General features: G+C 40.4%; 1 protein-coding gene across 1 annotated transcript in view; it reads right to left on the bottom strand.

Moving 5' to 3' along the window:
* Positions 1–203: 203 nt before the first annotated feature.
* Positions 204–13247, bottom strand: part of VIPR2 (vasoactive intestinal peptide receptor 2) — a 63911-nt gene continuing 50867 nt past the window's right edge. The window contains exons 8-13 of the mRNA XM_089533542.1: positions 11762–11822; positions 9954–10023; positions 6939–7030; positions 6520–6649; positions 6391–6432; positions 204–5271 (exon numbers count right to left, since the gene is read on the bottom strand). Coding sequence (XP_089389668.1) covers positions 5098–5271; positions 6391–6432; positions 6520–6649; positions 6939–7030; positions 9954–10023; positions 11762–11822 — 569 coding nt within the window. The 3' untranslated portion in view covers positions 204–5097. The remainder of the gene's footprint in view (positions 5272–6390; positions 6433–6519; positions 6650–6938; positions 7031–9953; positions 10024–11761; positions 11823–13247) is intronic.

Genomic DNA, 13247 nt, shown 5'->3' with positions numbered 1-13247 from the left:
GGGCGCCGCCATCTTTACGTACTGGACGCATAGCGTCCAGACGTGTCGCGGCGCCTATGACGTCACGAATGCGCCAGCGGCGCTTCGCGACATCATCAGTGCGCCGCAAGAAGAAGCTCCGAAATGGAGCTTCTTTTTTGCTCCGCGCGGGAGCCACGCAGTTTGGCTTCTGCAGCTCCCGCGCGGAGCAAATGGCGCCGGCGGGGAAGTGCCGCAAAGCGGCGGTTTGTATCCTGCCAAGGAGATTTTAAAAGCAGGTGAAAAAGTGGGACAACAGAGGATTAATTGGGACTGCCCTTGCCAAATTGGGACAGTTGGAGGGTAGGGAAACACTCAGGGCAAAAAGTTACACAATAATATAGCCAAGTGACACAACTATGTAAGGTGGCACATTGGCTTCACTGGAGTCAATGCTAAACACTGAATAAAAGGATGGATCCCAGCGAAGTCAATGCTATCTAGTCCCATTGAGAGAAATCAGATTAAATTTAGATCTACCTTTTTGCACAATTTTCAGTGAGAACTGAGGACAACTAACATCATCTAAATTCTCTAAAACAGAAGCGACAACAAAATCTGATTCAAATGATAGTTATCTAGGGAGCCAAGGTTTGGTCCTCTAGAAGTTGTTGGACTGGAACTCCCATTAGTACAGTGGGAGATAGTGGGAGCTGCAATCCAACATCTGGAAGGCCAGACAGTGTAGGGTCATGAAGCCAGTCTCTCCTGTGGAGAGGAAAGTAAAGGATGAAACAGTTCAGAGAAACAGGGAACCACATGCTTTCATCATGTCACACGATAAAGGGGGGGGGGGGAATATACGAAGGAATATGTTTCCCGCAAAGCAAAGGTCACAAGATTATAAAACATCAACCAGGCATGAAATTTTGAGGCGAGGGAGTAGGAGCACGCTTGCTATAGTGTTCTCCTGACCCTAGGATCTGGGTTGAAGAAGTGGATAGTATGAGCTGAGTCACAATGGCTGCAGGTACTAATTGTAGTACTATAGGTGTATCCGTACTGCAGAAATAATCTGTTCTGACACTACTTTAACTGCCATGGCTCAATGCTATGGAATTCTGGGGATATGTGACCCACAGTTGAATGCCAAATGCTTTGTATGCGGTGAAGCTAGGCACATGGATTTGTTGTTCTTCTTGTGTGCCTGCAAGGCATTTCTGACTTATGGTGACCCTATCATGGGGTTTTCTTGGCAAGATTTGTTCAGAGGATATTTGCCTTTGCCTTCCCCTGAGGCTGTGTGTGTTGCCTAAGGTTACCCAGTGGGTTTCATGGCCGAGCGGGGAATTGAACCCTGGTCTCCAGAGTTGTAGTCCAACACACAAACCACTGCGCCACACTGGCCATCATAGGCACATGGAACATGTTTTTCTTACACATGTAGGGAGATGTTTAAACCATATGGGAATCTCAGCTTGAAATGTAAGATCTTGAATCTGCTCCTCAACTGAATTGAACGGTGAATACTATTTTTTAAATAAAAGAAAAAAGAAAAGAAAGCTCCATGCTGTTTGCTGCCTGTAGTATTCTGCTAACACTTCAGTTTATGAGGTTAAAAAAAGGCTCTTGTGGAACAGAGCACAGCAGCATCCTCATTTATTATTTAGAAAAGACTGGTCATAGGCGACAACAGAAGTAAACACAGGCACGCTCCCTTCTTTTAAGATTGCAGGCATGGCATGCTTATATTTATAAGAACTCGTCAGTTTCATGTTTTTCCCCTTTGCAATGGCTTCATAAGGACAGGAGGTTAAAATTAAAAAAGTCCCATTCAGTTTATGCCTTTTATGGTAATTAAAAAGGGATCATGTCAGGCTTTTTTCCGTCTTCTCTTTTGGCCTTGTTAGGTCTGAACATGTAGTCTACAGAACACAGATCTAAAGTGGTATTACGGTAAGAGCATTTACACAGCCCATTGAGTTCAAGCAATATTTATAATTACATATGCTAAACATTCAGTGCCAAACAGATAGTTATGAAATATTAAAGACATTTTTTGGGGAGAAAGCTACACAAAAATAATTGCTTGCCACAAGCTTGGGAATGACTAAATTTGATTATGTATATCACATAACACATCTTTGAATTAATACTCTAGGAACTGCTATTTGTGTTTGGTATGCTACAATACAACCCTTGATCTCTCGTTTATCAATTTATTTTAGAAGTTGCAAATTGATAAAGTGTGAAAAAGGGGGGGGGGGTGAAAAATAGAAAGGAAAAGTTATATTGTGGGTTGACACTTTGGTTTGTTTAGGACATGAAACATCATGGTACTTTACCATGTTGGAAGAACAAAAGGAGACAAAGTCTCACGTGCTATACGATGGTCAAAAACATTTATTTTTTTAAAAATACCATAAATAAGAACCAAGGCAATAAACAGCAACAAATTGTTCATGGGATTTACCGGTACATGGGAATATGAATGCTGACTCAGAGTTGTTGTAAAGCTCACTATGTAAACGTAGGTGCAACGTTCTGAACATTTTAAGTGGCTACATAAATAATACTACATATTTGAATTTGCAGTTATTATTATTGGTTCCACATCTGTAAAGGTGCAAATATACCATAACAAGACACAAATACATCTTCTCCAGTCCTCAGGGCAACAGGGAGAAATCTCAGGGGAGCCTTGAAAAGTGTGTGTGTGTGATCACTTGATAGAATTGGCATGTTCATTTGAAGGGTATACTCTGTGCAAATGTGATTGATACTGAAGGTATCATGTTTAATGACATCACCAAGGCCTGTTCCTATAACATCACAAGGATCCCTAGGTCTTAGATTTGGGACTGAACTCTCAGGACCTTGGATAGTCCTAATATGGATAGTTTTAATCCAAAGACTCCCAGATTCTCCAAATACCCCAACATTCCCTGAGTCCTGTGCCAGCCTGATGCTGCCATAATTAACCTCCCCCTATTGCTTTTGATAGGGAGTTTAAAACGACAACAACATACACATAATCTGCCAGTTAACAAGCCGGAAAAAGAAACAGAAAAAATCCTGCACCCCAGTTCCCTTGACTTGGTTGCAGTGAACCAACAAGACTTGGGAAGTGGCAGATGTTCCCCCATGCCATGAATTGCTTTATACAACAGTGATAGGAAAGCAGATATGGCCTCTGACAGTTCCCCATCCAGCCATAACAAACTTCTTTTGCTATTACTTCCAATCAATGAGCAGCAATAAGAGCGTTTTCAATTAGAACTAAGTTGATCTAACATCATCTGGATCTAAACTGTCTAAAACAACATCTGCAATATTATCTGACTGAAATGCTAGTCAGCTAGAAAGCCAAGGCAGAGGTGTGGTCCTCCAAATGTTGTTGGATTGCAACCCCCCGTCACCACTTGCCAACTGCAGTGCAACATTTGGAAGGCCATCCAGCATAGGGTCATAAAACCAGGAAAAGAAAGAAAGGAAGGAAAGGAAAGGAAAGGAAAGGAAAGGAGGGAAGGAAGGAAGGAAGGAAGGAAGGAAGGAAGGAAGGAAGGAAGGAAGGGAGGGAAATAATGAGCAATGTCATTGCTCAAAGTGAAGCTAAATACTGAATATCAGTATTTTTTGTGAAGGCATGGGGAAACAGATTTGCTACAGAATTTTGCTGAGTTCTGTATCTGGGCACAAAATATACTTAGAGAGCCTTAAAGATGCTTGAATGGGCTGCACCTGAGACATGGTCGTTTGATTAAATATGACACTAAGAATGAATGAAAAAAAATTGCTGACATGCCAGTCCACAAGATCAGTGTATCACTAATATTTAAATGCCTCACTGAAAGATAGTAAACCAACACTAGTCAGATCAGCGATAAGAAGGTATTTAAAGATATGCAAATTGAGAGTTAAATGAGAGTCAGCATGCAGTGGTTTGAGTATTGGACTATGACTCTGGAGACCATGTCTCAACATCAGAGGATGGCAATGACAAACCTCCTCTGAAGAAAACCGCCATGAAAACCCCATGATAGGGTCGCCATAAGTCGGAAACAACTTGAAGGCAAACAACAACAACAAACTTGAAATAATCTCCAATGAATTGAGCTGTGCTTTGCAGGTGGAAAAAATTGCATTTACTTACTCCTGAATAGACATACAGACTCAGATTTGAACTGTGCCTGCCAGGCTTGGTAGGAAAATATATTTGCCGATAAGAATGACACTGGATTCCACCCAAATTGTTTTGGCCTGCCTACTCTGCCCTTACTTCCACTCCATACACATAGCCTCACTTGCTAAAACAGAAGTGGTCAAAACGTGGCTTGAAAGCCACATTCAACCCCACAAATATCAATACAACAGGCCTGGGCTGAGACTCAACAGTGTTTTGGTGCTTGGGTCTAGAAATAATCTAGACTCTCAAAACAAACCATATTGCTTTATAGTCATCTATAAAACTGGTGCAAACATGAGGGTTGTCCAATGAAAAGGACAAAAATGTCTTCTTTACTTGAAATACATTCTAGTTCTCATTGCTACAAGATGTGGCAATGGTCAACAGCACAAATAACTTTACATGGATTTAGACAAATTCTCGGGCAATGTCGATCCCCAAATATTAATCATAATCACTAAGTGTAACTTCCAGGTTCAGAAGTAGGATGCCTCTAGATTGCCAGTGGGAGGGGAACCAACAATGGAAAAGCACTCACTATTGCTGTTAGATTCCCATAGTCATCTAGTTAGCCATTGCAGGAAACAGGATGCTGGACTAGACAGACCTTTGGTCTGATCTTCTAGGGCTCTTCTCATATTCTTAATCCAGTAAATCCCAATTATTTTCAATTATTTTCTGAATCTGACAGACATCAACATGTCTAAAAAGCCAGATAACCTGTGAAAATGCATTAATGGGAAGTATTTCTTATGTTCCAGGGATGAATCCTGGCACTGGAAACAAGTTTTAGGGTAAAGCTCTAAAGATACCTTGCACTGTACTAGGCCACTGTTGAATCTTGGCATGTAGATAGAACAGGGTACACACTCTGCCAAGTTAGAATATATCCTATTGGCTGGGCTGCATATACAGTGATATGCCCCATAGTCTTTTGCAGGGCCACAAATGGCTTATATCACTGTGGTTTCTGTCTGCAGAGAAAACTGAGTTGTTGAATTGCGATGCAATTGAGAGATGCTTTCCGATCCATTTCGTGAAATTGAAGAGCTATGCAGTCTGTAATCTCGCCCCACTCTTTGGTTCAAACACCAGCTCCGCCATTTTCTTTTCACTTCACCTTGTACCTAAATGTAAAAAAGCAACCAAGTATGCAATGGTAGCATTTTGTGTATACTGTATCATGGTGAGAGAAACGGAGAACTCAAAAATTTCAGCAATGCCTGACAGCTGAATACATCAAATTGGGAGACGTATGGGGGTGTGTGCACATGAGCATAATCTATTCTTTAAATCTAGATAGGGGAAATAAAAACCTTATATCTCTTTGATTTGCTCATTGTAACTTCCCACTGCCTCGCTTGGACTGCAGAAGCACAGGATTGCCCAGATTATGGATGCTTCAGGGACTAGATCACCTGGATCTGAGGTTTTGAGGGGTGTCATATCTTGTCTAAGATGTTCCCAAACTTCTCACATGGCCTGTCCCTGAATAGCAACTAGCAAGACCAGGTACAGATGGGCCTTTTGTGACACCCTCATCACGTGCTAGGTTGCCTGGGGCGGAGCGCCCATACGCCCAGCAACCCTCGCACGTGACGAGGTGTAACAATAGCGGCGCCCTGTACACATGGGTACCGCCATTGTTACGTGGTGTCCGCACAGCACTTACATACCAAGTGCGCCAGTGGCGCACTTGTTACGCCGCCACAGTGGGGTAAAGAGAACCTGCTTTTCACGGGTTCTTTTTCCTCCACAGGGAAGCCACACGGTTTGGCGACTGCAGCTTCCCTGCGGAGGAAAAACAGGAGCCGGCAGGCCTCCCTTTTTGGGAGGTTTGTACTGCACCTAAGAAAGGATTAAAAGAGCTTACTCAGCTGATTGGTTAAGGCAGTGGTTCTCAACCTTCCTAATGCCATGACCCTTTAATACAGTTCCTCATGTTGTGGTGACTCCCAACCATAAAATTGTGGTGTCTTGGTTCCTAAGACCATTGGAAGTATGTGTTTTCCAATGGTCTTAGGCAATGCCTATGAAAGGGTCTTTTGACCCCCAAAGGGGTCGCGACCCACAGGTTGAGAACCACTGGGTTAAGGGCTCTCCAGCATTCCACATGGAATGACTTTCCAGCCCTACCTGAAGAAGCCATGGATTGAATCTCAGACCTTCCTCATATAAAGACTCTCCTCTGCCACTGAGCTATACCCCTTCCCCATAACATCACAGGAACATAAATATGAACTTACTTCACTGTTCAGAAAACAATAGAGGACTGCAACAACCAGGCCCTGTTAAATGGGAAATGTTAATGAGTTATAAACCATAATCATCAACTATAAGTGTAGAGGAAAAAATTAAACTTGCAAACATGTTACCTGAAATGATCCCAGGCATAACTCAAAACTGATCTGGTAGTTATTGGAAATGCGAATAGGAAAGACTGCGAACACCATGTAGTGAACTCCAAAGAGTGGAATAAGCAGCAGTGTTGACTTTGCAAGTCTCCTTTGAAAACAAAAACACGCACAAATAGTCATAAATATTTTAATGTCTTTAATAGCTTCTGTTCACTGAATAGATAACATATATAAAGTGATTATTTCATTATTTATTAATTTTGTATATTCGTTAAACGTCATGCAAAGTTTATGACAATAACAAATATGTGTTAAAATACACCTTTTTGTAAAAAAAATAAAGTAGAAAAAAAACCACATTAAAAAAATCTGTTAGGATGAAGTGGAGTTGAATGGGGTTCCCCCAAATAATTATTTTGCCAGCTCTGATCACTCACTTGTATTGGCACTGGTCATTGCCTCCAACATCTGGAGATCTCAGCTTTTGTAGTAATATTCTTATAATGCTAATGAAAAGTATAAAATTCACCTGCAAAAGAACCAACATGTGGATTAACAATTCTACAGACTACTTTTCTGTAATTCAAAACACCCACTAATCAGTCAAGCCATACTCTGGATTTAAAGAATTGGATATAGAGCTGCTTACAGAGGAATCCTGCATTGGTTTACTCAGACTGATTTCCCATTAGGCAACAGTAAAAGGAATTTTAAAAATGAAAATAACAACCAGACACAAAACCCGACTACTGCTGTTCATTAAACATCTGAGCAATAAAAATAAAAATCCTATTAGACCTTTTACAATGACTTCATTTTATTGGTTATTAATTCATTCATAATTCTTTAAAAGATCTTAGATAATTTTTGTCATTTTTAAAAATCTTCACAACAGCCCTGTAAAGTAGATTAGGCTCTTTCGCAGGGCTGGTCACCCCTTTCCTCCAAATCAAGATGAAAAGTATCCAAAATATTTTGGTATGTGATTCAGAAAGTCTTCTCCCTTGCAGCAAACCTAGAATAATACTTCACAACAGCCCTGTGAAGTAGGGTAGGCTTTTATCACAGGGCTGCCCAAGATATTTAGCTCTCTGAGTCAAGCACCAAATGCCTCTTGTGTTCCTTCAAATTAAAGTGCAACATACCCCAAGGTATTTCGGCACTTCAGTCAGAAAATCCCTTAAATATGTCTCTCTTGTACCAAAAGTACAATACTAAATCATTATACACCAATTGTCTACCCTTTTATGATACCTAAAGTCAGCTGCCTAAAGCATTGATTAGGCTACTTCACTGTGCCTAATGGTAAACTTAGGCAGACAGGGGTTTGAGAAATACTGTAAATACGTTTGCAGCTCATAGTGTTGCAAAAGTCCTGTGCTGTTCTGGATTTTTTATTATTATTATTATTATTATTATTATTCTTTATTTATATAGTGCTGTAGATTTAGATTTTTGTTAGACTACAACAACAGCTTCATAGAAGCAAAACATAAGGAAAGAGATAAGAGGTTGCTGTCATATTTCACTGTGGCTAATGCTGAGGACTGGCTTGATATAGGGCATTTCCAGTGTGAAAAATAAAGTCGAGGCTGCAGAGTTTGGACGTGGCATGAAATACAGTACTTGCCAAGGAGGACAAAATGGGATAAGGTTAGAACATGCTGAACTGATGATGAGAGCTGTTTGCACCATCAGAAATAAACTATTCAGTTTGACCCGCATTACCAAAGATAGTGTATAGTAACTATAGTAACTCACTATCCAATGAAAACTAAAGAGAGACAAAGGGTGCCAAAAACCCCCCACAATAGGCTCACCTTAAGGTTGCCATAAGTCGGAAATGACTTGAAGGCACACAACAACAACAAGGGTGCATCTTCACTGTATAAATAATACAGTTTGACACCACTTTAAGTGCTGTAGCTCCAATCCATGGAATCTTGAGATCTGTAGTTTTACAAGGTCTTCAGCGTTCTCTGCCAAAGAGTGTGGGTGCCTCACAAAACTACAAATCCTATGACTCCTAGCCAGATTAACCACTAGTATGAAATTCTGGGAGTTTTGAAGGGCACTGGGTTGTCTTCTACTGACCTTCTGGTTCCCATATAATAGAGTATACAGCAACCTATATGTGAGTTATGATAGATCAGGGATTCTTCCATGGCAATCTAAAACTGGGCAGCAGAACTGAGCAAAATCAACCAATTAGCACTCCTGTTTTACAGACAATGAACAAAGAGGCTCAATTAGTACAAAGCAAACCAGGCAACAACATCCTTTCTCTTGTTAAAGCCTAAAACCTTGGAGGTCTATTACAAATCATGCCGAGATCTACCAGTAGACCCGAGTCTATATTCTACATCCTTATCCTAGCTGTTCACTCCATGCATCTGAGGAAGTAGACCAAGTCAATGAAAGCTTATGCTACGACTTTATTCTAGAGACTTTTGAAAAGGGAGACCCATACATCTTTATCCATGTTGACTTTTAAGAAGCAGACTACATCTGTTTTATTCTTCCAGTCATTTGGGGACAGGATGACCAGATGTCATAACCACAAAGGAGGACAAGACACGACAAAATGTAAGACGTTCAAGAAAAATGTAGGACATTACAAAATAAAAGCTAAAAACACTCATATAAATATAAATTCATGCTTCTTAGTCATGCTCAAAATGGAGGTCATTTTGAAATTCTTCCTGGACAGATGGCTGAAAGGTAGGACATGTCCTGGAAAAGCAGAACGTTTGGTCACCCTGTTTAGGGATGGAAGGCAAAGAGAATGCTGCTGCTGGTTTCCTTCTTTCCTTTTTGAAGAACTTGTTGGGAGTTTAGATATATACTCCATCAGCCATCCCCATTATTAGCAATGGTAGTTGATTGCTTCCATGTCAGTCTGAAAATAAATCAGCTTCAAGTTTTATTCCAAACTGTCAAGGAGCCATCCAATTCTGTTTAGCACCTTGGACAGCTGCTTCTTTAAAGTTAAGAGTAAAACTTGGAATGGATTCACTACCACAGTGACATCGAAGCCACCAGCCACTACTAGCAGTGATAGATTCTTGGAGTGCAGAGCTCTGGGTGTCACATAGCCTATCCTACAATCCTGGAGCCAGCCTGGTGCCCTCAGCAGTGGAAATGCTGCCCTGTTGACAGTGCTGAAGTCAGATTCAGCTACCAGTTTGGAACAGGAGAGTGCCATCTTGTCTGGCATCTCCGAAAGTCAAATCTCCTGGGCTTACTCACTGTGCTATTACACTGCTCTTTTTAATTGGTATCATATTATTAGCTTGCCTTGGGGGATCCTCTCACTCTTGAGCTGAATGTTAAGTGTAAATAAAGTTAATAAATAATGGATGATGGTGATGATGCAATTTAGAAGGCTGCAAACTGCTGTGCAAAACTATAGCATTAACCAAGTATTCATTTTCACCATTGAGTTTACTTACTAAAATGGAAATTAGGATTGGTAGTCTTATGACCCACCAAGGACCGCTGTGATCATTTGTGTCCCAGCAACTATTAGGAAGGGGAAAACAGTGAATGTTACTATTCTTTCCACAAGGCAAGGGAAAAGATAAAAAACAAAGTGAACAGAGATGTTATACCATCATTATAGCATCATAATAATCTGAAGTTTACTATGTTTACTATTTATTTGCTATTTGTTTAAAATGTGTCTATATTGTCCAACTGCCAATACCCTGGGGGCAGATTGCAAACATGAAACAACACAGACAATCAATAAAGTAACCATTTTCATGAAAAAAAAAAAACTAATTAATGCCAAGCAAAAATACCAAGCTAGTGCTAGAAATAGGGCACAAGGCACTCTAAGATTTAATCTTTAGGAAGAAACAGATGCTGCTTTTATATTTTTCCTCACAAAATCAACACCACATAGTGCAGAATCTGGCATGTCACACAACAGAAAATGCAGGAGCATAAAGTGTGAAAAGCAGATAATCCACCTGATTCTTAGGTGGCTCTGAGTGCTGGCTGACAAGCTGAGTTGCCAAACTGCTGCATACTTAAGCCACTTTAATTCCAAGGAGAGTGAAACCAAGACCTTTAGGCAAGTCCTGTCCACAATATCATGCCCTTGTTCCCACCAGATAGTCCAAGTTCGCATGTAACCCAAAGTAGCCCATATCCTCATGTAATGGAGAGCCCATGCATCCACACTTCTGCATACCTGTGGCTGTCAGATGTTGTGGGACAGCAACAACCCCAGCTTTAGCCAGGATGACCAAAGATGATGGGAGCGAGAGAAACTCTGACGTGTTTCCCAAGCCAAGTGTATTAATGTATATATTTGCCTTAGAGTGCATCAGAACTAGATTGGGCTTGGTACTGTTTACTTTGGTTGACAGTGAATTCATACAATCATAGAATTATAAAGTTGGAAACAACCCTATGCAACTGCCAGTCCAACTCTTTGCCATGCAGGAATCCACAGTTAAAGCATCCCCAAGATATACACCTTGGGGAAACCAACCCAAGAAGTAGCCATGCAATCCTGGTTGGAAAACCTCTAGTGAAGACGCAGTTTCTCTCTTCCTAGTCCAGCTACCTGACATGATTTTACAGGCAATGTCAGAACGGAAGAACATAAGTAAAAAGGATCTGTTGGATTCAAACAACAGTCCATCAAATAAAGCAATGTGCTGCATACAGTGTGCAACTACATGTTGTGGGGAAGCCCATAACTATCTCCTTTTGCAGTTGCTGCTCCATAACAGAAATTCAGTAGTATAGTATCAATGAATAAGAAGGTTCTCTATAGCCACGAGGACGTCTTGCTATTCATCTAATGCCCCTTCTAAAACCATTTAAACTTGTGATCATTTCATTGTGTTGTGGCAATGAATCCCACAAATTAAATGTATAGTCTGCAAAAAACAAAACAAAACACATTTGACTGAATTGCCCAGGATCGAAGCTGGAACCTATTGCATGAAAAGTCAATGTTCTGTCACTGAGTATTGGGTCCTGTTGCAGCTATATGGATTTTCTGTGCTAGGGAATACATTGTAGAGTAGCTAATCTGGAACATTAAAAAACAAATTTATATATCTGTCACCTGTCACTCTCCCTCCCTCCAATATCACTGTGCTCCCAGGGTGAGGATGCATTCATGCACAATTCTGTATTTTGAAGAATGTGAGCAGTCCAAGATCTGGACATGGGACATCACAAAAGAACCTTTTGTCAGAAATCATGGAAGCATAAACTTTGCTTTTCTTTTGGCACGTACCCAGTGTCCTCCAAATAGACCCTAGAAACTATCCACATGACGGTGAAAACTGTAGGGATTCCTGGAAGGAAAAATAAAGTCACAATAGAGAAAGGAGTGGAGAGGGAAAAGAAGAAGAAGAGAGAATGCACATAAAATATACACCTCAGAGAAATCAATTGGGCTATACATCATGTTAAAATGCAAAATGTATTTATACACTATGAGAATTAACTATCAGGAAAGTACTGAAAGATCAAGCTAGGATGAGATATGTACTCTCTGTTGTTTAGAGCCAAACAAGATGCTTGGCAAAGCAGCTTTCTTTACACAGGGTTCCCAGACGTGGTCAAAGAGGAGACAGAAAAAGTAAGTAAGGAGCACTCTTATCCTGGCCTCTCTTCCACCTTCTCACTGTGTACTTTGCAGGGTTGAAAAACCCCAGTTTTTTGTTTAGAAACCCCCCCAGGTTTTTTCCAGCCCTAGTTTTGGGTTTTTGTTTGTTTGTTTGAATCTGGGTTTTTGGTTTGTTTGTTTAAACCTTTTTTTTGCATTAATGTATAGTACTACACCAATACAGGATTAAATCAGAAAATTAAGTAACAAAATGCAGTTCATATGTTATGGCCACTAGCTTAAATAATAATTGTTCTTTGAAAAGTGCTCTTTTAAAGCAAGTTGTTTTGGATGAACTTACATTAATGGAAAAATTTGTTTCCAAATGGCATTTCTTGCAGCATAAAATTAAGTGACTAAAAAGAAACTACCAGCACTGGACACTGGTCAATAAATTGTTAAAGTGTTTAACTTCTAAGACTCATTGTTGCTCCAGTAAGAGGGCTGGAAAACAGTAGTAATAGCTAGAATTTAAAGAAAATTCAATTAAAAAAACCAGAGTGGTGTTTGTTTTGTTTTTTTAAAGTTATTTGCTTTAAACCAGGTTTAAACCATGGAATGGTTTTCATCCAAGTTTCAACCCAGTGTAAATCAGCCAACCCTGGTCCTTTGCCAACATATCTTAGAAGTTCATTGTTCTAACCTGGATATCAGCTGGATATAACCTGTGGGGGAAAGGGGTTCAAATAACAGGAAAGTGATGTTCCAAACAACCACAGTTTGCCTGTTTCCTTCTGCACTAATAGTGATTGCAGTGCCCCATTAGAGATGTCTTGTCAACGTCTTTGGAGCCAATGGCTGTTACATGAAGCTGCTTTATACATATTGTCCATGAAGATGCCAGAGATTGAACCTGGGACTTTCTTCATGCAAAATATGGGCTCTGCCATTTATTTATGGCTTCCCCAATTATTTTCAGAACAATGATTCAACTTACCTGTGGATTCTTTCTCTTCCAGAACCTCGCCATCTCCCCACAGAGTTTTGGGCAGTCTTCCTTCCCTCTAGGCATTCTGAGTCTGCCCACCAATCATTTTGAGAATCTAGAGGTGCATCTACACTGTAGAAATAATGCAGCTTGAACCCACTTTAAGTGTTATAGCTCCATGTT

The sequence above is a fragment of the Sceloporus occidentalis genome, unplaced genomic scaffold (genome assembly GCF_023333645.1).
Source record: "Sceloporus occidentalis isolate IW3139 unplaced genomic scaffold, rSceOcc1.0.p SCAF_7, whole genome shotgun sequence".
NCBI classification, from domain to species: domain Eukaryota; kingdom Metazoa; phylum Chordata; class Lepidosauria; order Squamata; family Phrynosomatidae; genus Sceloporus; species Sceloporus occidentalis.
This window is presented reverse-complemented; position numbering and strand designations above follow the sequence as displayed.